Source organism: Chlamydotis macqueenii, chromosome 17 (assembly GCF_036417535.1).
Source record: "Chlamydotis macqueenii isolate bChlMac1 chromosome 17, bChlMac1.mat, whole genome shotgun sequence".
Classification (NCBI taxonomy): Eukaryota; Metazoa; Chordata; class Aves; order Otidiformes; family Otididae; genus Chlamydotis; species Chlamydotis macqueenii.
Genome location: NC_141572.1, coordinates 14743804 through 14770371, shown reverse-complemented (window position 1 = coordinate 14770371; position 26568 = coordinate 14743804). Strand labels below are relative to the sequence as shown.

The 26568-nt window shown below is 55.2% G+C and overlaps 1 protein-coding gene across 9 annotated transcripts in view; it reads right to left on the bottom strand.

Annotated features, from left to right (window-relative positions):
- OSBP2 (oxysterol binding protein 2) overlaps positions 1–26568 on the bottom strand; it is a 104196-nt gene that overhangs the window by 40946 nt on the left and 36682 nt on the right. The window contains exon 1 of one of the 9 annotated variants that reach the window (XM_086761323.1): positions 13388–13727. The exons of the other annotated variants lie outside the window; for them this stretch is intronic. Coding sequence (XP_086617449.1) covers positions 13388–13466 — 79 coding nt within the window. The 5' untranslated portion in view covers positions 13467–13727. Of the gene's footprint in view, positions 1–13387; positions 13728–26568 lie in introns of those variants that run through there. 9 annotated transcript variants of the gene reach the window in all.

Genomic DNA, 26568 nt, shown 5'->3' with positions numbered 1-26568 from the left:
GAGTCACCGCCGACATGCCGGCGAGACGCTCCGCTGGTGCACAGCGCAGGGTGGGGCTGAGCGCTACGGAAACCACACACTGCCTGGTTCCACAGCCCCAACCGCTCGCCCTTCCGCAGCAGCGGAGCCCACGGCCCATCTCCACCACAACCACCTCACTGTCCTCGTCAGACAGACTGAAGCAGTAAATCGGCAATCCCTGATGCCGCTGGGAGACGGGCTGATGCCGACGCTCCTTGGGTCAGTCAAACCCTGTAAAGAATCACAAGGCAGACCTGAAGCAAACGGAGGAGCAGCATCAATGCTTTCAACAAACTCTACGGTGCTAACGAGCTTCTCTCGGAGTGAGAACCAGGAGAGCACAGGCCCGCTGCCGTCACGCTCTCCCAGGTCGATGGGCAGTGTATTTCCCTATTGCCACAGAGTGCTGCAGCGCGTGACGTCCCTCCTACCGCGCCCTCCCATGCCGTGACTCTGGGACGCGATTTTACCGGTCTGGGAGAGCAGGCTGCCCGCAGCCATCCCGGGCAGAGCACGCAGGCTGCAGCAGGGATTTGGGAGCCTCCCTGCCGCTACAGCTTCCACGGGGAAAGCCAGCACAGCCCATGCCCTGCCTCAGCCCAAGCCTTCTCTGTCATTGTTACCAGAGGTCCAGAGGAAAGCCCTGCATCACCTGAAGTGGAAAACTCCCCACTCCGTAGCGCAGAGGGTTCCACAAACAGCCAGCTCCAAGCTCGCTGGCTTTGGGAGCAGATCCAACCCAACTTGTTTCTGATGTTTCCAGGGCACCAGGGGCGCCAGCATACGACTGTCATCACAGATAGCACGCTCTCCTACTGAAAATGTAAAGCCTTATCTCTACCCAAAAAAGCCTGGGCTTGTACACGTCAGTGTCTGTCCCCACCTCAAGTCCCTGCAAGCCCTCAGCACCAAATTTCTCTGCAGCACTGACAAAAGATGGTGCATCGAGCGCCTACACCTGCTTTTGGGTGGCTGAGCCCAGACCCCTCGCCCAGCCCTCCCTGCCCACAGGGAGCTGCCAGGGCAGGAGCAGCGCGGGAGCTGCTGACGAGAGGTGGCCCCGCGTGACTCGCTGCGACATCTGACTTTTAGATGTCTGACGCAGGCTAAATTAATCTCTGCTGAAGTCTTCCCTCCTCCTTCCGCTCCTGGGGGAACACAAAAGCACTGGCCATCAAACCGCTGTCCTGAGCGGACGGTGCCCGAGCCAGCTGCCTGGCGGGATCCCCGGCAGGGAGGACGGGGAAGGATCGTGCGGGTCTGAGGACGCTCGGGGTGACGCAGCCCCCCGGAACGAGCTGGAGGTGCCACTCCTACAAATGGGAGCGGCCCCCAGCACGGCCCCACGCTGGAACTGTCCCCAAGGGGGGGGGGGGGGTCACAGACTCTGCCTTCCCCCCGCTTCAGTTTACCTCCCGCTGCCATCCGGATGATGCAGAGAGCAGTTTTTCACCCTCAGCCTCCTTCTTTTCAGTTCTACCTCTTGCACGCTTTCTCCTGCCTTTTCCCATACCTGCCTAGGAGCTGTGTACCTAAGTGTATGAAAAATATCCCACTGATCTGGTAAAAGCCTTTTTTCCTCCCAAGACAGAGCGGAGGAGGCCCATGAGGACAGGCAAGCACCAAAGCCAACCTCTGCTGCGGCAATCCCAGCCAGAACTCCAAGCCCTTGCTCCTCACAGGTGTTTCCACAGGTAAATACCACAGGAACCAATCCCGCCCCCTTGGGAGATTCCCTATTTATCCCATCATCAACCAGTTTCCCTGCTGTCGCTACCGGTTTGGTTCAGAAACGCCAGCCCTTCCTTTCTGGGATTATCCGGATCTCCTGGAAAGGCTGCTCACCCGTCATTTCTCAAGAGGAACAATTTCCATGCTGGCTCTAGAAGAGGCATCTGCGTCCATGGCTTTCAAGAGCTGTGAATATTAAATGGCAATGAGTATCTGTGTTTAACAGCCCGGCCTGGCTGCCAAAAGATAGACGGATTTGTCACAGCATCTGCAGATGCCGGCGGTATTTCTGTGGTTATAAAGAATTACACCGGAAATCAGTCATCAAAACAGTACAGCAAGTGATCACCCATACATCACTCCAGAGCTGGGTGAGCACTCAGCAATTATCACAGCCTGGCAGGCTGTTTTCTCCTCCCTGCTAACGCAAGCGGAAAGCTGTTCAGGCAAACGGGGGCCCAAAACCACCAAACGCTGGCTGCTCGTGACACGCTGCGACGCTTCCTGAGGTCACACTCGGTGGAAGCCGGTGGCAGGCGCGAGCTGAGGCGGGAGGACCCCAACCCGGCGATGGGGCTCCATGGAACAAATCCAGAGCTCAAAGACCACTGCTCCTCACAAAATATCCTGTCGGATTTGCCTGAAATCCCTAAGTACTCTGGAGAGACGTGAAACGAGTAAGTTTTGCAGGAATTTAAGTCTAAGGACCTGAGTGCTGTGACCGATGCTGGCCCGAGGTTGCACGAGGGGCTGCACCAGAGACCTCCTGAGGTGCCTTCAGACCCACGTTACTCCTCAACTCTGCACCGAGTGCAACTTTGCCACTTTCAGTAATTGCTTTTGGTTAACGATCAGATGTAATGTGAAGCTGTAACAAGGGAAATTCAACGTACATATCTCATTAAAAATGAACAGGTGAAATAAGCAGGATACCAAAACAGACTTAATTTTTGGAGACTTTCTTTGGACAATACCTTGGACAACACAGCATCCTCCTTCTGCCAGGCCACCGTGAAACAGAGAAGGTACGCGACTGCTTCCATTTTGATCTTAGAAAACGTTACTCTGTCTCTTGGTACCTGTAGCTGCGATTTTCTCAACACCTTGGTGCAGCTGGTCCGAGCCAGACCCGAGGGCAGAAGCAATGCCGCGCCGCAGCCCCGCAGTGCTCGGCTTTTTTCATAAGCGAACACCACAGTCACGTGAGGACTGAAAAGTCGATGAACAAAAGACCAAAGGGGTAAGAGGCAGCTGGAGTTAATCTCTCTGCCTCGCACCCAGACAAATTGCAACTCCCAGGGAAATCAAGCAGGCAAACACAGACTGAGAGGGACCCAACACCAAGGTGTCGAGGCTGATCCTGTGGAGAAGCTTCCCTGGAAGGCACAATGCTCCCGAGAGGCGGCCCCAGGAGGCACTTCTGCCAGCAGACCCCACCCAAAACCTTTCCTGCACGCTGCAGGAATACCAGAGGAGCACATTTCCAAGAAAAACCCACACTAAGGTTAATTTTCAGGATTCAATTGGCAAGCAAACAATCTTTGTCCCGGTACAGCGCAGGATTATGACCACACAGCAGATCTAAACTCACGGATTCATTTTGTCCTTGCCATGAGGGTCCCGAAGCCAGTGAAGCTACACCAGGGATGAATTTTTACCCATCTTACGTTACCTGCTTCCTTTTCTGTGAAACTCATTAAACATGACCCTGAACAGAGAGCGGCCATACCAGTCCATCAATGCACAGAAAGGACCTCGTTTCTTTAACTGGGAAAGCACAAAGTATTTTTATTACCATTACCGCAGCATTTCCAGTCTGGGCATTGAACATTTCACCACTGCAATCAGAAAACAACGATGTCATCAGCCAATGCGCCTCAGCAGAAAACGCCGCACTTCATCTGGACTGCAGTCATCCTCTCTTACTGGCACACACTGGACTTTCCAGTTACCCAGTCACCTGAACGGCCCCAAGAAGCTGGTAAGTTAGGCTACAAAAGCACACAGAGGTTTAAAACACACGAAAAGGAAAAGTTCCAACCCAAAACAAGACAGACGTGTTGGAGAAGAGGAGATAGGAATACCAGGGACCACCTACTGGGAGAACCAACCCAGCAGATACTGGGCAGCCGCCTGGCTGGCGGAAAAGGAACAGATAAGCCTGGCTTATTGTAAATCCAATATAAATTACAGTGGGACTTCTAAAAGCGAGTTGAAAAAAATAAAAAGATACATCCAGTGTTATAGGAACAGAAGAGTTGTATCCCAGCGACACGAGGTAATCTCCGATAAACCCCAACAGCCCACACCCGGTTTGGGACACCACGCTCCCCAGAGATGGGCGCCGTGAGGAGACCCCCATGGGGACGGCACTGGGGCCGGGGAACACCCCGCAGGGAGGGGCTGGACGGGCAGCGTTCTGCGGGAGTGGGAGAAAATCCACCGCAGGCACGCTAACGGCGTACAGACAGCAACTCCTGCAAAGCAGAGAAGGGACTGGGCTGCTCTCCATGTCCGTACTGGAGGAGAGAAGCAGCAGCAGTGAGGTCAGATGGCTGCAGGGACCCTGGATATTTGGGATAACAGCCTCGGCCCGGGGACCGGGGCACTCGGAGACATCCGGGGACAGAACAGCGGCCGGCTGCGAGCACCGCTCCGACAGAGCTGACAGGCGAACCCGACAGGCCTCTTCCCGCCTCCTTCTGCAGGATTTTATTATTTGAAAGGAAAAAAAAAGCTAGAGACGACTCGGGAAGCAAACCCGCAGAAAGGAGCGCCCACGGAGGCCAGCCAGGTCCCGGATCACAGCCGACCCCCGCCGAGGCGGGCAGGGCTCCCCGCTCGCCTTCGCACAGACGGGACGAAACGCAGGCAGGCCTCAGCGCTGCTCCGACAAGGGGACTTCTTCCAAAGCTTCCCAAAATTCTGCTCAAAGTAAACCAGGAGGAGGGCTTTCTCTGCAGAGCTGTCGGTCTGATGGCTGTTGAAGGAAGTGGAGGGGTTTGTTGGGTTTGGGTTCTTTTTTTTCCCCCCGCTTTGTCCTTTGCAATATTCTGCTCGCCCTTTCCATCGGAACAAAAAGTTTTGGCAGCCACCAGAACCACGGAGTCAGACCTCAAACCTGCCAAACTGGAGTCCCAAGAACAAAGCTGGCAGGGAACGCGCACGTGGAGACAAAACAAATCCAGCTGAGGGTTTTGTTAAAACGCTGGAGAGCTGGAGGTCTCCTCGCTGGACACGGCCAAACGTCCCCCCGTCTCCTGCGGAGAGCTCTGAACAGTAACGGAAAAATGGTGGTGAAGGTGTGATTACAGGGAAATAACTGCTCGTTAGCAGATAATTGCTGGTTCAGTGCTGCACATCTCACCCCCAGGAAAATAAATTAAAAGAAAATAAGTGGCCTGATAAAAATAGAAACTTTTTCATTAGACAGCTCGGAACAGCACCGACCGCCCAGCAGCAGCTCCAGGCTCCAAGCTCAGCTCCGTGGCTGGCACGGTTCAGCCCTGCCTCGCGCTCTCCTGCGGAGCTGACCCCAACCGCGCTACGGTTCCACATCCACGGCCCTGGGACAGCAGCGCAGCACCCTTCACACCTGCAAGACACGCCAGGCCGCTTCCCTTGAGGGGATCCTCGGGGAACGGCCTGGCCTAGCCCCACCGGCACCACGGCTACAGCATCCCGGCTCCTCGCTTCCTTGTGAGCCCAGGACCCCAGCACCTCCAGCCAGAGCAACTGGAGAGAGCCGCAGGAGCTCAGGACACCTCCCAGGGGTGCCGCTTTTCAGTGGATCAGACCTTTATGGAGCAACTAACGCCAGGGAAGGAACAAAAACTTGTTCATGGCCACCCCACGCCGGGTGAGGACCACGAACTGACAGAGGTCTTCACCTTCACAGACCACCTTGACGGACTGAGTCCATCCATCAGGCCCTCAATTTCCCAGTGCATCCTGGGCAGCTCTGAAGCCACCTGGTCCTCCTGGGAGAAGCCTGAGGAGCACTTTGGGGTTGGGTCCAACCAGCACACACGCAGGCAACAACCTGCCTGTTCCTCAGAGCAGATACTCTGCAACAGGGAAAGCGCTCCTGCCAAACTGCAGAAGACATCCCCTTCATGGGATGGTTTGGGTTGGAGTGGACCTTTCAAGCCCCCCAGTCCAACCCCCCTGCCAGGAGCAGGGTCATCTCCAACCAGATCAGGTTGCTCAGAGCCCCGGCCAACTTGGCCTGGAATGTTTCCAGGGATGGGGCATCCACCACCTCTCTGGGCAACCTGGGCCAGTGCTCCACCACCCTCAGTGTGAAAAATTCCTCATATGGAGTCTGAGGATGCTTTGTCTGCAGAGGGAACCTCTTCACACCTTTAACAACCAAAAGTGATCATGCCAGAATTTCATTCACAAATCACTTATGGGAGTTCGCTGAGCACAGAGGAGACCTTCCAAGCTGTCAGAAGATCAGAACCACATGCTGCACGCTATGATCGCTCGGCCGGCTCCCTGGGCACCGCTCTGTTTTAAATTAAATTAAAGCAGACATCGTAGGACGCTGCCCCGAGAGAGGCTGCAGGGTGGCTAAGGAAACCAGTCCCAGAGCCCACGTGTGCCACCCAACGAGCTGCAGAGTCCAGCTGCTCCTCTTCTGCAGATGGCATGAAAAAAGGAACGATGGCACTGCTGCAGAGCGGGTCCCCAGCCCACTCTGAATACAGCCCCCACCACGGGGGCTCACTGGCAACAGCCAAATCCTCCCTTTGGGCTATTTTTGGGTCATCAAAGGGAATGGACACCAACGAATCTACAGTTCAGGCAGCCCTGGTAAAGCCCGCGTTTCACAATATCCCCAGTCAAACTCCTGCAGCAGCTGCCAGGCCCAGCCCGACACCTCCTCGGATGGAGCAGGTCCACTCGGGGCTGCCAGCTCCACCACACACTCTGAATTCTTCCACCTTCTGCTTTCTGTGATGCCCACAGTCTGCCAGGCAGAAAGCACCGGGATGAGGAAGCCTCCAGCTGGCCAGGCGCTGGGTGCCGAGGGGCTTTGCTCTGCTGGGAGACGGCCGGGGTGCTGAGCCCCATCTCCTCCCAGCATCGCTCTGAAATTTTATACAAAATGGCTGGGTATCTGGTTACTCACCCCACCGAACCCAGGTAAAACTGCCTGCAAAACCATTTAATATCTTTATATTCCTGTCAGCAACACAGCACAAACCTCCGTGACCCGTTCTCAGTCTCCAGGGCCAACAAGATCCGCATCCAGATGAACATCGCAAATTTGTGCTTCACTAAAGCCTCTTGTCTCCCTCCTCTTGTTTCCGAACGCACAGCCAGCGCGCAACCCAAAACAGCTCCGCAGGGAGGACTCGCGCAGCCTACGCCTTCAGGACCATCTCCAAGCAGGCTGGTGAATATTCAGCCCCACAGACAAGTGCCACCAAAAATAATTAAAAGCCATTTGCTCTTGTCTAACAGATAACAAAGCACAGGGAAAAAAAATGTAAAAAAAAAGTTATTGAACTGTGCCTGTCCATTAACTCACTAAATCCTTCAGCATCCAGCGATTACCATGAATTTGCACCGCTCCCCTGTGCCAAAACGGAGGAGCCACCAGTGTCTGGTGGCACCAGGAGCAGGAGAACAAGAAGTCCGCACGTCTCTGCAAGGGCTGCAGGCAGAGCGGGGCAGGGCTGGGCGTAAGCAGCTCAGCCTGAAACAAGCCAGGGCAGACAGAAATGGCATAAAACTCAAATCTCATGACATTTTGGAGGAAATTAGTCTTTTTCAGAGCAGAAACTCGCAGAAGCGACCACCATCGCGGACACGGGGCGACAGCCTCTTCGTCCACAGGTAACGGCAACGGCGTCCTGGCATGCACTTACTGAAAACAATCCACGGTCTTGAATATCCTCCCGGGTGCATCACCAAACATGTATTTTTAATAATGCTTAAAAATTTTCCAGCCTCAGGCCCATCTACCGTTTCAGCAGTGAGCTCACACGCGGGCTGGCCTCTCTTCCTGGCACCCGTCAGCGAAGGCAGGCGGCAGCGCCGGCGGCACAGCCGGGACTGGGGAACCGGGCGCTGCTGGAGAGGCACGCAGGCTAAGGCGAGCTCCCGCCCTTCGCAGGGTAACGTCACCCCGGCGTAAGAGGGACCGCTCCCCAGGGGCTCACCCCGGGTGAGCCTGGCCCGTGATTTTTCCTTTTTTTTTTTTTTTTTTTTTTAACTAAGAGTGTCTTTTTTTCTGGAAGTCTCCCATCAGCAGAGAAAACACAACCTGCCCCAGGGTCCTCCTCACCCTTGCGGAGCCCAGTGGGAGATGTACAGAGCAGGCTCCCGCATTCCTGCCAGCTCTCTCCTCCCTCGCCAACCCTCCATAACAGGAACGAGATGACAGGGCACCCTGCTCCCAGGGAGTGAGGCAGCGACGCAAATGGAGGCGAGGAACCCCCCCGCGCTGGGGATTCTGTAGGGCTAGCACCAGCAGCACAGGGCTGCCGGGACAGGGCTCAGCTCCCGCAGGCACACCAGGGCTGGGCAGCCCGTTCCCAAATCCCTGCTGCTGCCGGGGGTTATGCGCAGCAGCGTCCCCGCATGCTCCTAAGCTCAGCTCACCCAAGGTTTTGGAGAAACAGCCAGACAGTGTGCGGCAGATGCCCTCCCGTTAACGCGCGCCCTTACGTGCATTCAGATCCACCTGAGCGCCCACGCTCAGTTTACCGGGTGTAAGAGGAGCGGGCCGGGTGTAAGTTACCCACCTTCCTCCGGTTCCCCGAGGTCAGGACATGCCAGCGGAAAGGGGGGGGACGCAGCAGGACCTGGAAGCCTCCCAGCGCCTTTACTCTGCCGCCCAGCGCGTCACTGAGAGCCCCAGGCACCGGGAGGGCGCAGGCAGGTCACAAGTGTCCCCAAACGTCCCACCCGCACCCCATTCCCACCGCTTCCGCCTCTGGATCGCATCGCTGCTCCGTCGGCACTCGCACGCAGGCACAACCCCGGAGCGCGTGGCCCCACCAACCTCCTTCCCAACCGTCCCAGCGGGGCCGGGACAGGCTCCTTAAGGGTTTGAACTGGAAGGAAAGACAAAGCCTCTGTTAGTCCCTTCGTAGGGAAGGTTTTTCCATCAGAGAGGAGGGTGAAGATTTTAGGAGGGTGAAGACTTTAAGTAGGGTGTACAGCAAACCCGCACCCAGACACGCGAAGGCACCGAGGGCGCAGTGTCGGGGCGTCACCGTGGCCAGAGGGCTCGCAGATACACGAGGCGAGAGATTCAAACCCGAGCTAACGGGATGGACGCCTTCACAAACTAAACTAACAACCGCTACTGAGCGTTCCGTAATTACCCATAACACTCCCCCAACTGAGGCGCGATGAACGCCTGCACGACAAAGCGTGTGTTTGACTTGACTCTACGTTTGTCAATTAAAAGCCGCAGTTTATCGGCACCGTTCAAGCCTTAATAATCCACAACAAACAGCGAAGCGGCAGATGCTCGTTAGCGGGCCGCACGGTACCACACCCGGTTTGCCGCTTACCCGACAGCGCTGGTCCTGGCCCGACAGCAGCCCAGCGCACGATGCCTGCGGGCAGCAGCACGAGGAGGACACATCTGCTTTCCCCGCTTCTGCAAAGGCTCCAACGCTGCGTGTCGGAGGGTGCCACGGCACGGCGCACAGGCACGCCAGCGCTCGCACCAAGAGTGGGCTGCCACCGTGTGCTGGTCACAGCTGCTAAGGGGACACCTTTCCCTTCTCCTTCTCCCTCTTTCCTTCCGCTTGTTGCGCAGCAGGGCTTCCCAAACATGCCAGGGCATATGTTTAACTTCCAAACGAAGTTAAAGCACAAAGCAGTTACTGCAGAATTGCTGATGAGCGCCTGCGGCGGGAACCCTTCTGCCACACACGAGTGATGGACCATCACACGCAGGCTCCATGCCCGGCACCTGCCACCTTCACGTCCCCGTGGATCCCTTCAGCAACAGCAAGTTCATGCTCCAACAGCCTACAAGGCATTTACAATAATCACAGAAGGGTTTGGGTGGGAAGGGACCTTCAAAGCCCACCCAGTCCAACCCCCTGCCAGGAGCAGGGACATCTCCAACCAGATCAGGTTGCTCAGAGCCCCGGCCAATCTGGCCTGGAATGTTTCCAGGGATGGGGCATCCACCGCCTCTCTGGGCAACCTGGGACACTGCTCCACCACTCTCAGTGGAAAAAAAAATTTCCTAATATCCAATCTGAATCTGCCTCCCTCCCCCCAGCTCAAAGGCTGCAGGCGCTTTTGTTTGCAGGGAAACTCCTGCCCAGCAAAAAGCCAGGGCCAGCTTCGCCCTGCGCTGCTCATTAAGAGTCCTCGGCATTTCAAACACACCTCAAACGGCTCCTTTTTGGTGAGATAAGTGGATTTAAGGCCAAAATTGTCACAGAAAATAACCACTACAGCACGAGGATTTCTAAACGAAGAGGAAAGCATCCCTGGGAAATATTTTTGCTTCCAGAAGCAGCATTGCATTTTCACCGGGGAACATGCTTACCAGAGACACTTACCACAGTTTACACACCACGTTTTTACAGTAAATTGATTTTTAAAGCCAACATTCTCCCAGCTTTGGGATTCAGGGTGTTGCTAAAACGTGAGAAATATCTGCTTGTCGCATCCCAGGGCCAAAACCCCCCTGGGTTTGTCAGATCTGCTCCACTCCTGCCACACAGGGAAAGCTTTACGCATGTCCATGCAAAGTCTCCCCCCAAAAGCATCATTTTCCCATGGGAGAATGGGGGAAAAGATGCTTCTGGGGCAGAAAAAGATCAGCCCAGCCAGGAAAACCACCCCCACCTCATCCTGCCAGCATGAAGCACCATCACAGAGCTGCTGGGCGATCCCACATCAGGAGTCACTGGACACGCGTTAAAAAGGAGCCTGATAAACCAATTCACTAAAATGGAGGAAAAAAAAAAAAATTTAGCTGTGTGTTGGGGCGTCCACTCCAAGCTGGCTGCGCGTTGCCCTCAGTGCCTTCCTGAGGTGTGAGTCTCTCCTTTTGCCCAGGGCCATGGAGATCAGGTGAGGCACCTCTGCTCCCAGGAAAGGCCCGTGAAGGACACGCAGAACCATTAAAATCACACCTGTGTCTCGCACATAGAACCCAGTTCACTCTTCACACGTGCAGTCCCACGACAAATACGTGCGACGTTCCCAGGAAAAACAGCGCACGCATCCGTGGTGGCTGCGGGCACCAGGCAGAGCGAGGGGCGGACGCTTCAACGAGACCACGGGCAGCAGCAGAGGCAGCGCTACGGAAAACCCCGAGGAGACTGGAACCTGAAAGCTGCTAAATTGAAAAAGAACAACAAAAAAAAAAAAGAAATGCTTTCTGCTTTTTATCACTCCCTGTTGCAAAGACACTGAAGGCCACCTAACACCTTCCCTGTCCCAAACCAGAAATAACCTGACCTCCAACATCCTTGGGAGACATCTCCCTGGGTTCCCAAGGGCTCCGTGAAGACCCGCTCGCCATCTCTCCCCTGCTCACCACTCACCGCCTTCCCCTGGATTTTCATGCACCAGGAATCAGGCTGGGTTCAGAACTCGACGGGAATAACTCTGGTTTGGGGCGTTTTCCTCTCCATGAAGCCTGGTTACATAAAGCGCTGCGTATGCGTGTGCAGATCTCCTGTTCCATGCATGTCCTTACGTCATCCAGCCAGAAAAACCGCTCGAAAAGAAAACCAGAGGAACGGGGACAATCCGGGTTTGATAGAAAAAGCACTTTTTTTTGTCATCTGAAGCCTGTAAATCCTCAGTTGCTTGAATTTTGATTTGACCTATTTCCATTTCCCCTCTCCTCATCTTCTTCTGGAGAAGGAAATTACATTTAGATAAAAAAAAAAAAAAACTTACGGTGAAGCGATGCGTGAGAGCAGGACGGAGACGCACGCCCATGGGGACTGCGCGGGGACCGGATCAAGCGGGCGCTGAGGCTCACGCACGCTTTGCAGAGGCAGCTTCGTGGGACTGGCGCTTGGATGTGGCGACTTTAAACACTTGTCTCTGAAGAAGATGGGATGTCTCACCTCACCTTTGGCAGCCAGAAAGGAAAATCCCAGTCTGAGCAGAGCTTCCACCAAGGTTCCCCTCAGGTTGGAGCCAATCTACCCCGGGAAGAAGCCAGAAGCTCTTGGGCATGCCTGGTTCTCCTGACGACAAAGAGAAGCCCCATCCCAAACTGGATAGAGCATCATCTCACCTGGAGCGAGGGGAGGTGAATCCCACACTCCCACAGGAGTTTTTGTAGGAGATAGGGACTTGATTCCTAATGAATTTTTGTAGGATTTTCCCCTTTTCCTTCCTTAAAGCTATTAAATATCCCAAAGTACACCAAAGGAGCAACAATTGGATGTGACTGTGAAGGACGTCCAGGTGCGCGTCGCCCAGTGCCACCAGTTCCCAGCAGGAACAGACGCTCTGGGCAGCGCAGCAGCACAAACAAAGCACAGTAAGAGCTTCAAGAGTTGTTGGTGCTCGGGATCAGAGGAACCCTCGGCGGTGTGGAAGGGAAGCTAAGAGCATCCTGCCAGTCCTCATTTCTCCCCGTCGTCCCTCTCCTTCGCTGTGAGAAGCCTGCTTTCGCTCGGCCCCTCCCCGCAGAAGTTGTCTGGATGAAAAGGCAGGAGCGTCCCTCACAGACCTCTTCTGCTTCATCGCAGGATCCCACCCAGAATACCCCAAAATTGTTTGGCAGTGCCAGCAAAACGAGGATTTCTGCCCCAGACCAGCATGGATCCAGGCAGAGCATCGCTCGCTCCGTGACAGGCAGAGTTCTGGTGCGGAGCTCTCTCCTGGGACCAGCCATGGGAAATGCCCGGAATAACCCAGGGAGCAACAACAGACGGGAGATGACGGCGCACAGCCTTAAATTACAGCTCCCTGCCGCGCAGGGGGACTTGTTAGACACCGAGAAATGGTTCCTGGAAAACGTTGTGAGACGTCAGAGTAAAGCACGGGCAGGGGGGATCACAGCACAAACAGACAAGCGCTCTCTTTTCATCTCGGCTGCAAAGTAATGGGGCTTATTGCAAAGAAAAATAAAATAAAATAAAATTAAAAAATCTTATTTACTGAAACCAAGTACCAGGCAGAACAGACCGGAGCAGGAACCGATTCACCCATTACAAACAAACCAATTCTTCTTTGTGATGTCAAAGCGCACAAAAAGAACAAACTATCATCGCATTCAACCTTCCGAACAGAAAAACTCGGTAAATCTGAGCCACGGGTGATTTGCTGCATTTCTTTAAACACCTGACAAAGCAGAAAGAGCAAGCGCCACGCGCTTCACGAATCTCAAGGCAAACCAAGAAAGGATGCAGAGCCCCGTCTGCAGGCGAGACGCCGTGCCACCACGCAAACGCCACCCACGGACCCACGCGGACCATGCTCCGTATTTCTCCATCTCCCAGGGCTCTTGCGTGGGGTTAAACACCCCCGACCCCCATTCTGGGAAGGCACCTCGCTAGCTAGAGCGGCCCCTCCATCGCTCCCCAGTGCACCTGAAGGCACTGCACCGGATGCCGTGGAAGCGCAGGCCGGATCCGCCCGGCAGCGGCGGCGGGAGCATGCCGGGAAGGCCACTAACCCTTGTGAAATTTATTCAGACAGCCGGCGTTGCAGAAGGAACGGATGGATCCCGGCTCCCAGCAGCCCCTACCCTTCATCCCCACGGCGGGCTCGCTCTCGCGGAGGCTGGGCGCTACATGGCTGTGAGCTTTAGGATGGAGGAAAAAAAAAAAAACAACCAAAAACAAAAGCCAGGAAACAAATAAAGGAAAAAAGAAAATGTCCTTATTCAGCAGTCAGCCGGCCGGCCGCGTGGCTGCACTTACAGGTCCACATTTCACATCATGCATTCTCGCCACATGCTGCTAGCCGAGCACTACCACCCAGCTCCAGCAACCAAACCACCCTCCCACCAGCATGCACCACGGAGCAGTCTTAACTCCATCTCTGCCAGAAACGGCACCGTCCTGCCAAAAAAAAAAAAAAAAAAAAAAAAAAAAATGGGGAAACAAGACAGTACGGGGTCCCACCACGGGGAGGTTTCGCTGGGGCTGGCTCCGCAGCCACGCTGAACAGGCTGTCAGATATCCCGCCTCAGAACCAACGGGATGCTGGTTGGGATTGAGGATGGTATGTGTCAGCTTGTCCCTTTAAATGCTGCCGGAGGTTATTTTTAGGATGCTTGCTTAAAATACAAAGCAGAATTTCTGTATTTTTATCTGAACCATCATTATACATTTCATCTGCGCTGCTGTTTCACATCCCCCCAACAGCTCAGCAACAAAACCTCTGAGGCTCCGTGGCCCGTGCCCTCCTGATGGCTGTTTTCTCGCCCCTCCGTTGCGGGACGATTGGATTTTCCCAGCCTTTAGCATCTCACCAGTCTGAAGGGGACAAGCAAGTCCAGCGGGAAAAGGCAGCATAAATCACAACTCCGTGCCAGAGCGGCAGCTGCAGCCAGGGCGCTGCCGCGTGACGTGCAGCTCAGAACGCCGTCACGGCCTGGGGAACCGGAGACGAGGCCGCTGCCCAGTACGCACAAGCATTACCAGTTGATACCCGATCCTTTTCTCCCACACTTGAGCTGGACCGCAAGGCTTTCATAGCAAAGAAGGAAAGGTTTATATACAGACCTTACACACTGCAACCACTCTCTGTACATTTTTAAACAGAGGCAGGGATTTTGCATGCATTTTGGGTGGAAAAAGGACAAATTCTGGCAAATCAAGCTATTGCTATGCCACACATTCAAGGCAGGGAAAACTAACGCTGTCCATGCACACGCATGCAAAAACTGTATTGACTTGTTCACAGATAAATCCACGCTGGGGTAAGAACCAGCAGATTTTCAAGGGGTAAAACCACAACTGGCGGGGAGGCCTTGGTGGGATCCAGCCCAACACCAGCACTTCCACGGCTGCCACGGGAGCCACGCAGCAGACGGAGCCGGGATGCGTGCTCCGACACTCAGATCAGAGCCAACGCGTATCTGTGCCTACCGATCAGCGTGTGCGTACATACCAGAGACAGACGTGCGCGCACACACACACCCCGCACATGCTCGTCTTTCGCACACAAATCCCCAAACCAGAGCTGTGGTTTCCCACAATTGCCCCGTTTCCCTGAAAACCAGACCATTTTGGATCACTCGGGAGCAGCCCCCGGGCCAGGCCCCTGCAGCTGACACCGCCGACCCATCCAACGCCGCCTCCTCCTCCGGGCCAGCTTTGCCTCCCAGGCCTCAAGCACAGCCCGCTAAGGACAGACAGCAAGAGGGGTTTAACGGCGACTTGCAGAGCCTTCCGCTTGGGTTTGGAAGGCAGGACAGCATGGAGACGACCAGCCAAGCCTCGCAGAAGTTTGCCTGGCAGAGAGTGAAGGTCTTGAAGCTCAACCAGGCCGGACAAGCACAGCTGAGCTAATAACCCGTTGTGTACGAACACACCGATCCAGGGCCCTGGTCAAACAATCACAGAATCACAGAACACCTCCAGCTGGAAGGGACCCATACGGATCACCGAGCTCAACTCCCTGCACCGTCCCTGGTGAGGTCTCCCTGCTCACCAGGCCAACTCATGGCATGTAACTCAGCCATCTCCCCAGGTTTACTGTAGGACAACGCATCAGACGACTGTCTAAATCACTACGGAAGAGGTTTTTCCAACAAGACACTCTTTGATTTGCTCTTCTAAGCAACTTCCTTATTCTCGTGGTGGCCTGAACACAATTTAGCTGTACTCTAGAGCACTAACTGAGGAAGGGCCACAGCAAGCAAAGCCAAGATCCTCTCCACCAGTCTGACGTCCAGAAACCATTTTAACTAGCTCTGCATCTCTCCTGCCAGCTGCCATGAATCTCTTCCTGCCAGCACTGAAGTCACACGTGCAGCCACTCATCTGAACACTTGGGAGAGTCAGTCCTAAAGTTCCCACTTTAAAAGCAGATTGCATACTTAACCCTGAATTTCACTCACTCTACTCCAAAACAAGAGTTACTTTGGTCCCAGGATCAGCAAAGGTACCTGGGAAACACCACCTGCCGTGTCGCTCCACGTCAAGACGAACACTTTTCTCACTCGCTTTCAATGAGAAGTACTTAATTTGGGACGTTATTTCTCGCTGAATAACAGAAAATCAGCAGGTGAGTCAGAGGTTGGAAAGGGCGTGGGGGTCACTGGCTGGCCCAGGGGGGCCAGGACAAGACCAGGACAAAAGTGACAAATGAGGGGAGTCAGAAGGAGAAAATTCATCTCACACGCAGCATCCCCACAGACACGTACCACCTCCACCCTCCGGCTCCATCAAACAATTCTGTCTCCAAAAAACTACGTCAGATCTTAACAAAAAAAAAAACAAAAAAAAAACCAAAACCACTCTCCCTTGCAACTTCCACCTTCCAAACACTTTGTGTGGAAGAAAACTGGGCAGGAAGGTCAGGACAATGATTGTCATTTGGTTTCAGTCTCACTTCTTTGTCCAAGTTTGATAAAATTCTAAAAGAAGGTGGAGACACTTCAACTGGTTTCTGGTTTCCCGCTCCCCAGTGTGACCACTAACACACACAAGTCCAAGAGCTACAACACACTTCAGCGCGACATTTTCTTTTCTCATCATTATTATTCAACTCTTCAAACATCATCTTATTCAACACCCTGAAAGGACCCATAGTCCTTGATTTTTTCGCGTATCTTTATCACTGTACCACATCCATCTCCAAAAGCAGCCAATAAAATACGACAGCTCTGAAGAGCACTCACCTGTGGGGAGATCCGTCACTTTACCAACTCATACATTGAGCATCTAAGCAACTTCAAGGTCTCTCTCAAACATTTCCAGCCCCGTCACACACGCTGAAAGGAGCACAACCCTGTAAGCTGCACAACCCAGCCCTCAAAGCACCGAAACGCGGGTGGCTGGCAGGTGCCGAGCTCAAGCCACCTCCCGCTCTGATCAGCCCGCGTTTACAGAACTACGTACGGCGTTTGCCACAGCACCGCTGCCTCATCGGGGGCTCAGCGCCGGGAAGCGGGGACGTGTGGTGGGCGATCACAGCCACAGGGCTCCGACCGAAGGCGATCCTTCCCCTGGGACGCTCTCCGCAGGCTCCATATCCTCATGTCTTCCCATTCCCTCTCCTCTCCACAGCTCTCATCCCCTGGGAGATGCCTCCTCCTCCTTCTCCTCCTGCATCCACCACACGCAGGCAGCTGCCCGCTGCCTCCCAGCCCCAGCACACGGGAAGCACGGAACGGGCTCAGGGAATACAGGAACTTTGGAAATTTCAGCTTTTCAGGTTCTAAAAGTTTATAATGCAAAACCACAAAGACAGACCTTTTTCAGATTTCTCTTCTTGAGCAGGTCGGGTCAGATCTGCACTTCAAATGCAACGACAGCTCCACAAAGGCAAGCTCCTCGCCAAATTCCAAACTCTTGCTTCCAACCATACGGGAGGCAGAGTGACAAAGTCACCTTAAAATCATTCTGGGGACTTCTGCCTGCACTGAAATACCACCTAATATGCTAAGTATAATATACTAATTACAATAACTATAACAACACACCGTGTAATGTAACACTGCTCTGAAATATCCTTTCCAGAAATGCCCAAATACTCCAAAACAAAGAAAAAAAAAAAAAAAAAAAAAGAAAAAAAGCCACCCGCATGAATAGACCCAGGACCTAAAGAAACAGAAGAAATAGGTGAAGTTTAACAAAGCCACGAGGACACGGAGAATCCGACAAAGAAAAGCACTTCACACGGGCAGCAGCGAAAGGCACCCGCAGCACCCACAGCGGCGACACGGGAGCGGACGGGACGCTGTGAGACACCGAGCCGACACCGCAAGCACCCGCACCGCCGCCGCCACCCACCCGTCAAACCCTGCATTGAACACGTTGTTTCCAGAGGCCCGCGCCGCAGGACTCGTGTATTCCGTAAGCGGAGTTACTCGGTTTTTCGGAGATGTTCGGGCTGAAGGGACTGCCTCCGCCCCCTGCAGACACAAGGCAGGCGCAGCCCCCCTCCACGCAACACCTTCAGCGTGCTGGGAAATGCCTGTCACCTCATCTGCTTCCTTTTTTTTTTTTTTTAATAAAATTTTATTCTTTGTGCTTTCTAGATTGCTGGGTGCTCCTCACCAGCTCTCCAAACGCCTTCTGCCTTTTTAAAGTGCGACACCCCAAACCACACACACTCACTCACACGAGCGTAAACTGAACAGCGGCTGGAATACAAACCAGCCAAAACCACTACTGATTTTTTTCCACAGCACTTGGCTTTACTAAATTTCTGACATCAGACCACTCACCGAGTTCCAAGCCTCTTCTGTTCCTCTCCTCCCTTCCAGGAAAAGCCACTCACATCATGCCCACGGAGCAAGAAAACTCTCAACGCTTTCAAAACGAAAACACATCTGGGGTTTTGAGCCTCCTCCTGCCAACCAGCTACCACTGCACCTTCGCTACTGTCCAGTGCCCCAAGGGAAGACTTATTTAAGGGGTAAAAAGCAAAGAACAAAAAAAAAAAAAAAAATGTAAAACACAATTGCATCCTTGCCACACCCCACCAGCCCCAATGCCGTGAGCTAGAACGGACACGCGGGTACCTTCGCTGGTGACAGGCGCAGGGAGGACCGAAGCATCGCGCACCGATAACCGACATCTGAGCCCTCTCTCCGCGTTCCCTCCTGCCGGATTCAGTTGTCCATCGCTGCACTCCGTCGCTGGCAGTAAGCCAGCGCCAGCCTGGCAGCACGCAGCTCAGCAGGAGCAAATCCCCACAGCCCCCTCTCAGCCCCACATGACTCGTTACTTTGGGTTTTTTTACTACGGACATTTTCTTTCCCGACTGAGAAGAATTTCAACCTCTGGGTATCACCAGGAACACAACACGTGCGGGTCCGGAGGGGCATTACCAAGCCTCAGGAATACTAAAATCAAGTGTCAAACAGCGCTTGGAAAGAACCAAGACCAAGGGACGCGGCTGAGCAGGGGGATTTCTGCAGCCGGAGCTCCGCAGTTGTTCCGACCGGCTCTTCAACACCAGAGCAGCCGCGCAGTAAAAACAACCTGGAAAAGCAAATTCCAGCTGCCTCAGCCCAGCCGCCAAACCACTGCCGCTCCGTCGGGTTTTGCTGGCTGGAGGGGACACCAGATTCCTGCCGGCATTCCTGGCAAAAGGTGGTGGGGCTGGGTTGGTGGCCCCTCCGCACAGCCGCAACCCCCCGCCACCCCCTGGGCCCCAGATCCACAGCAGGACCCCAGGGCCACAGCGCAGGGTCTGCAGTGCCGCACGCAGCGCATCAGCCCTCCAACCCCTCTGCTTTTGGGCGGCTTCCAGTGAAATTCTGGTCTTTTCCGAAGATTTCCAGGGAATTGATTCCCTACGCTCCTGCTCATGTGACAGTGGAAAACTAAATTACTCACGTCAAGAGTAGCACTGAGCTCAGCAAGGCCTGTGCTCCCTGCACCGCTGCCATCAGCCCCTCACTGCACTTGTTCCCACCGGCTGCAAAGCAACAACCCTGGAGCTCCCCAGGCCGGAAACCTCGGAGGAGCGGGACAGCCACGTGCTAAGCCGGGACTGCAGCACCCCCAGGGACCACGCGAGCTGCAGAGAAGCTGGGACAACCCCCAGCCAACCGTGGCAACCCGACTTCATTATTTAACGACTTCACATGACTTCATTATTTAACGACTCCATGTGCACCGGCAGTAGCTCCGTACGTCCGTGTGCAGTGCAGTGCACCGCTGCAGGTGTACAGAAGGTGGGGAAAACAACGCCAAGGGGAGGTGCAAACCTGGACAAGCAAAGGGGACGGATGCCATCCAGAGGGACCTTGACAGGCTGGAGAGGTGGGCCCGTGCCAACCTCATGGAGTTCAACCAGGCCAAGGGCAAGGTCCTGCACATGGCTCAGGGCAATCCCAGGCACAAATCCAGGCTGGGCGGAGAATGGATGGAGAGCAGCCCTGAGGAGAAGGACTTGGCAGTGCTGGTGGATGAGAAGCTCAACACGAGCCGGCAACGTGCGCTTGCGGCCCAGAAGGCCAACCGCATCCTGGGCTGCATCCCCAGCAGCGTGGGCAGCAGGGTGAGGAAGGGGATTTCCAGTGCCCAAAGGGGGCTGCAGGAAAGGTGGGGAGAGACTCTTCAGCAGGGCCTGGTGTCACAGGACGAGGGGTGATGGTTTTAAAATAGAGGGAGGGAGATTCAGACTGGATATAAGGAAGAAAGTTTCTACACTGAGGGTGGTAGAGCAGTGTCCCAGGTTGCCCAGAGAGGTGGTGGATGCCCCATCCCTGGAAACGTTCCAGGCCAGGCTGGACGGGGCTCTGAGCAACCTGATGTGGTTGGAGATGTCCCTGCTCCTGGCAGGGGAGTTGGACTGGGTGGGCTTTGAAGGTCCATCTCACCCTCCACAGAATAAACTGTACTACTCCGAGGGAAAAGTCCTGCCAGTATGTGCTAGAAATAAGGTACAACCTGCACCATTCCCGGGAAGAAGAACCGACCGCCCGACGGCTGCGATCACTGACCGGCCGACAGCCCGGCTGCAGGTTGACAGCTCTCCACCTCAGCGGCAGCACAGCCCAACCAGTTGTGCCCAAAAGAATACCCAACCTCCAGCGCTCTTCGTGAAGGAGGATGACAAACCTACCCCCGTGCCTTGGAAACCTCCTCCTGCAGCCCTGAGGAGCCTATTTTACAAGTCTTAACAGCTTTTCTATCCCTTCCATCCTCTCCAAAGTCTGCGTCAGCACCTTTCACCATCAGGTCCTTCTCTTCTGTGCCTCGCTGCTGCTGCTTGCGTCAGAGGGCTCTCTGCACAGCCCCTCCGCCCGCGCTCGTGTCAGCGGCTGGCTGATCACCGATGCCCAGCGTGCCAAGGTGCCGCTGTGCTCCCGTGCTGCTAAACAGAACGCTTACCGCCGCCCTCAACGAGGCTCCGTCAGCAACGTAAGCTCCTATCAGCACATTCGGGGAAGAATCACAAATGGGATTTTTATCATCCTGTCATGCTTTCATCCTCCTTGTTCTCCCGTAACAGCTTGCCCAGCTGCAGCTGTAAATGAATATTTAAGTTTCCAGTGAATGCGTTCGTGCCAGAGGGAGAGCTTCTCCCTGAAGAAATTGGTTTAAATTTGGCAAGAGTCCTTAAAGCTGACGTTTTAGTTGAAGCTACAAATCTAATAACAGAGGTCAAAGCCCACCAGTTATTCATCTCCGTGGACAGCATCCCAGACAGCGTAATGTTGTTACAGTACCACGAGAAGTCATTTTACACTGCAAAAGGCAAGCTTCCGTGCTGCACGCATCTTTGGAGAAGTCTCTCTGCACCCCACGCCAGTATTGTGTCTCAGCACTCGTCCCAGCGCACGCAGGGCTCGCCTCCAGCGCCACCTCCCAGGGAAAGCTGGAGCTGGGTCCAGGGCTCACAGGGCTTCACCTCCAGCTCAGGATGGGGTCCCTCAGGAGCGGCTGGTGAGGAACTGGGAAGGTGCTCGCAGGGACGCCCAGGGGGATCAGGCAGAGCTCCCTTCCCCGGAGAGGGGAAAAGGGACCCACAGGGACCTCAGGTGCTGCAGGCTGCCACCTCCTTTCACTACAACGTTCCCTTCAGCGATGAAAACACACAAACCACCAGATCCGACACCTCACCTACACGCAGAAGGTCAGACATAGGCTTTGCTTCACACCCAAAGGATGTTCTTCCTTTTCTTCAGAGACCGGCGGCGTAGATGTGGATCCAGCACACCACCACCGAGGCTGCGCTGCTCCATGGGAATGGGGCTTCCCCTGTCTGGGACTGCAAGGCTCCACAGGTAACCAAGAGTTACACGGTGCAGCGTCCCACCTGGGTCCTGGACCCTCACTGCGCTGCTCCACCCCTCTCCATCTCATCTGCCCACATCCTTGCTCTGTGTGATCATAAAACCGCTCGAAAAAAACCTCAAATCAACATAGATGCAGCAGAAAAGCCAGGGAGGGCTCCAGACGACAGCAACACACATCCCACTCATTCCCAGCACGCTCCTGAAAGTCCTAGGTACACTGGGAGCATCTACTCCCACTGCTCCAAGCAGATGTCTACTGCGTCTCCAAACCTTTGTGACCACAACTGCAAAGTGCTGTCTACTTTAAACTCCATCCACCTCCATCCCTGAAATCCCTTGCAGTTTAATTTTGTATTTCTTTCTCGCCCCATCCCAAACTGCAGTTGAACGACCTTGGAATATTTGCAACAGCTGTATTCCAGCGGGAGGGGAAATACCTCATGTCTCGCCTCTGTGGCAGCGCCCCAAGCAAGGACAGCAACGCCTTCGCTCCCTCATTCACAGCACGGCGCTGCGCAGCACACGCAGCTTCACCTCCGTTCCCCTGGAGAAACGCTGGTCCTTACCGAGGGGTTTCCTGCAGGAACGCCTGCACAGCTCACTCATTCTGACCACCAACAGACCAGTTTGTTAACTGGTCCCACTGCGACTGCAGCAAAGCACGCTCTGGTTGAAGACCTGGGGAGTTTCTCCAGCGCCCATCACAGAATACGGATGTTTAACTGGGATATTGCAGAGGTAACCAATCCATGCAAGAAGCTGGTGGTGGTGGCGTCTAGCAGAGGAACCGGCAGCACGACAAGGAAACCCTTCCCAGTGCCAGGGTCTCCGCGCCCACCGAGGGCCGGTAACCTGGCAGGTGGATCCACCGGCTGAGCTGACGTCTCACAATCGCGGCCGCTTCGGGAGTCTGTGTTTTAACTACAACACGGGCCGCTACCTCCCACGAGGCTGCCTGCAGAAAATACTCACACTGCAAAAACCAAACCCCTGAAGTAAGGACGCAGGAGCAGCACCAGCCCTGCGGTTTCCATCCGCCCTCCCCAACGCGTTCTCCAGGAGCATCCACAGGCGCCGAGCCTCCTGCCGCAGGTTTATCAAGCACGCGCATCAGGGCGCACGTCCCTGGGGACACGGGGCCACTTGCTCCGCGCACCAGCTCACAAATCCAGTCTCCCTTCCTCAGCATCAAGCCGCGCTGGGTTTTTGCTCTGTTCATGGTCAGGCAACACCGAGACCGGGGAGGACAACAGCCCCGGAGCCAGCCGCCACCTCCTGCCATCCTCCGGCGGTGGCGACACCGGGTGGGACATTCTGGCTTGCGTCAGCGCCACAAACCCCTGCGGAGCACAGAGCCCCGTGTGACGGGCCGATGCACAGCACCGCAGCGCCAACCGCGCTTGGCAAAGAGGCGGGAAAGGAGAGTGACAGGCTGCAGCTACAAAGAGAAGCTACCTCCAATCGATCAGAGCCGTGCAAATGAAGCTGCCGGGATTTCTAATTGCAGATAAAGCGTTTCCTGGAACTGCATGACTTCCAGAGGTGCCACCAAACCTCCCAGGCCCCTCACCCCGCCTGATGGGGTCCGCTCCGTCCCTCAGGCTCTGCTGCCACACGCACACGGAGAGCCAGCCCGCCGCTCTGCCTCCCCCTTCCCACACCACACGCCAGCGCTCCCGGGGCTGCGGAGTCCCCAGAGCTCCTGAGCTGTCCCATCTGCAGGGTCGCTCCACGGTCGCCCTGGCTAAAGCCCCAATCCCTGCCGCCCCTCACTGCCTTCCCAACTCGGGGGACCCTGGATCCCTCCTGAGGGGCGGGGGATGCGATGTGCTCAGCCCCTCGGGGCTGAGGCCCCCAGCAAACGCCCCTCCGCTGCCTCCCAGCAGGAACGCACCACGCATCCCACCTCTCGCCGAGGGAGAAGGCTACAAGTTACTGTGAAAGGGAGGTTTTCTCGAAATAAGATAAAAAGCTGAGCAGCACAGAAGTGGCATTCAATTCTCTTGAAGCTGATCTTCGCTTCCTTGCAAGCCAGTTTTAACTTAAAGACTCCTAAAGTCAACAAGAATTAGAAATTTCCCGGGCTGGATCGGGGGAAACGCCCCAAAGGAGCGTCTGCCAGCACCAAAGCCGGTTTCAGCGCTGGAGCAGACGCGGCGCTGCAAGAGCACAAAGCACCGCCAGATGCCAGCACAGGCTGCTGGATGAGCTGTTTCCATCCCAGTGCCTCCATGTTTTGGGGTCCCCACGAGGCTCTGTGTGCTGCAAGCGTGCCCAGGCCCGGGAAAAGAGCTGAAACACTGAGGAGAGGAGGAGCTGCTCCTCCCCACCAGCCCCACCAGCACAGCTGACAGAGTGTTTGAGCAGAGTTTGGCTGCTAAATCCCTCTCTTCTAAGTCATCCCTGAAAGGTCAGTCGCAAAGTCAAGTATAAGCAAGCATCTTATCACAGAATCACACAACGGTGTGGGTTGGAAGGGATCTTAAAGATCACCCAGTGCAACCCCCTACCCTGGGCAGGGACATCTTCCACCAAACCAGGTCACAACGCCCTGTCCAACCTGGCCTTGAACACTGCCAGGGATGGGGCATCCACCACCTCTCTGGACAACCTGGGCCACCGCCTCACCACTCTCACAGTAAAGAGTTTCCTCCTTCTATCTGATCTAAACTCACCCTCTTCCAGTTTAAAGCCATCACCCCTCGTCCTGTCACACCAGGCCCTGCTGAAGAGTCTCTCCCCACCTTTCCTGCAGCCCCCTTTGGGCACTGGGAGCCGCTCTCAGGTCTCCCCGGAGCCTCCTCTTCTCCAGGCTGAGCAGCCCCAGCTCTCTCAGCCTGGCCTCACAGCAGAGCTGCTCCAGCCCTCTCAGCATCTGCGTGGCCTCCTCTGGACCCAGCAGGTCCATCTTCATCGCCAGGCTCTCTGCAGAGACATCTCTTACGCAAGAGCTGAGGAGTTTCACGGCAAATCCTGCTGAGCACCACAAGTCACAGCTTCATGGAAGGAGCGCGCCAGGAGAGGGCAACCTGCTCCTGCTGCGCGGCCTCGGCTCAGAGCGCACAGCAAACCACCACCAACCCGCCTGAGGTGCCCCACACCACAGCATCCCTGAGCTGCTGCTACAGAACAAAGGGCCACCACAGCCCTCCGCAGCAGATTTCGGAAAACCAGGCGCTAGTAAGCGTTGTTTCTGTGGAGTTTCTCATCGCCTCAGGGCCGAGCCGAAGAGGCGACGGACCATTCGGCAGCGCTGGATGGAACCTTCTCCAGGGCACCACACGACTGTAGTGCTCTCAGATGTCCCTGTTACTTTGTCCCACGGGGATGGAAAGCCATACGGAGCTCTCCAGGTACACCGACGCCATCAGCTCTCCCAAGCTGTGACTCCTACCAGCTCACCGGCCTCTGAATAACAAATGAAACCATCGCACCCAACCTGAAAAAAAAATAAAAATTAATTTAGCCACAGGAAGAACCACAGAGGGACTCGCCATGCCCTGCGGGGGTGGCACGGGCCGTTCGTACCCCACCTCAAGCTCAGATCCAATTCTCCGTTCCGCGGATGGGGAGCAGAAGCTGACTTGCTTGATTAGACACAAACCACACGGCAGAAGAGTTTCCCTCCAGTTCACTCCGTAGCGTCAAACAGCTCTGCCACCTGCACCGCTGCTGCGGCCCAGCCACCAGAAACATGCCTTCAGACTTCAAAAGGATCAGCTCTCATCTAATGACTCATTAACTGATTTTCCTCCAACAGCTTTTTTCCAGGCCAGTTAAAAAAAAAAAAAAAAAAAGCACTTGGGAGTTTTAAATGCCTAAAAATAACACCGAAATACACTGCACTGATTAGTGAGCTGGCAATGCTCCCCCTCGGTGCTCCCAACCGTATGAAAATCCTGTCACATTACTAAAAGCTGTATTAAAAACTTCTGACAGGTGAAACGTGCTTGGCTTAGAAGTTTCAGTAACAAGCATCCGTTTCCAGCGCTTAGCGAGAACTCAAGGCACGAGAGCCGGCGCGAGCCAGGGTGTGCGAGGACCTGGCCGCAGAGGCTCTCCAGTACCCACAGCTCCAGGCATCGGCACCCCCCCGAGAAAATCACGCCATTAACTGCGCGGGAGAAGCCCCTGGTGACACAGTCGTGCGGAGCAGAAAAGCCTGCGTACCTCCAGGTGTGAGACTGCAGTATTCCCAGACGTGCCGCTGCAGCCGCTCTCTGCTGAGCCGCCCGGGGCCCAGGATGCAGGCGGCACCGGCGGCACAAGGCAGCACCGCCAGCAGCCAGGGCGGGAGGAGGCAAAGCCACCCCAGCCGCCCGTTTTCCCCCTCCGCGGCAGCTCTGCCTCCTCTGCCACCGCTCCCCGTTGCGACCCAGCCATCCCGCGCTGCAGCAGCTCTGGGGAATCCCTGCAGAGGCCTCATCAGGTGGCAACAAGGGTCAGAAGTCGGGACCTGACCAGACGCCCTCACTCTTGCTCTTTATCGGACAAGTACCACGAAGAGCTGAGACCCCCCGTGCTGCCCAGCGCGAGTTACTGGCCGTTTGCTTTGTTTCTCGTCACAGAGGCAGGCTCCCTCCCTCCCTGTGTCACCCTAAACGAGCGCGCAGCTCGTCTGTAGCATCCTCATGTTCAGGATGTGCAGCACTCAGCAAAACGCTGCTCCTAACCTCACGCTGCTCCACATTTACACACAAGCTGCCGCAGGTCACGGACATCAACCAGGCAGACCTAGAGGTACAGCAGCAAGTCAAACCTCCCAGCAGAGCACTGGAATCAGCAATCCAGCACCGGTGGCCAGTAAGAAGGGACCATCTGCGCTGGCTTTCATCCGAATTCCAGTTATAACCATTCCCAAAATGACAAGTCAGGCTAATATTAGCCAGCGCAGCAGAGCAGTAACGACACAGATCATGCCTCCC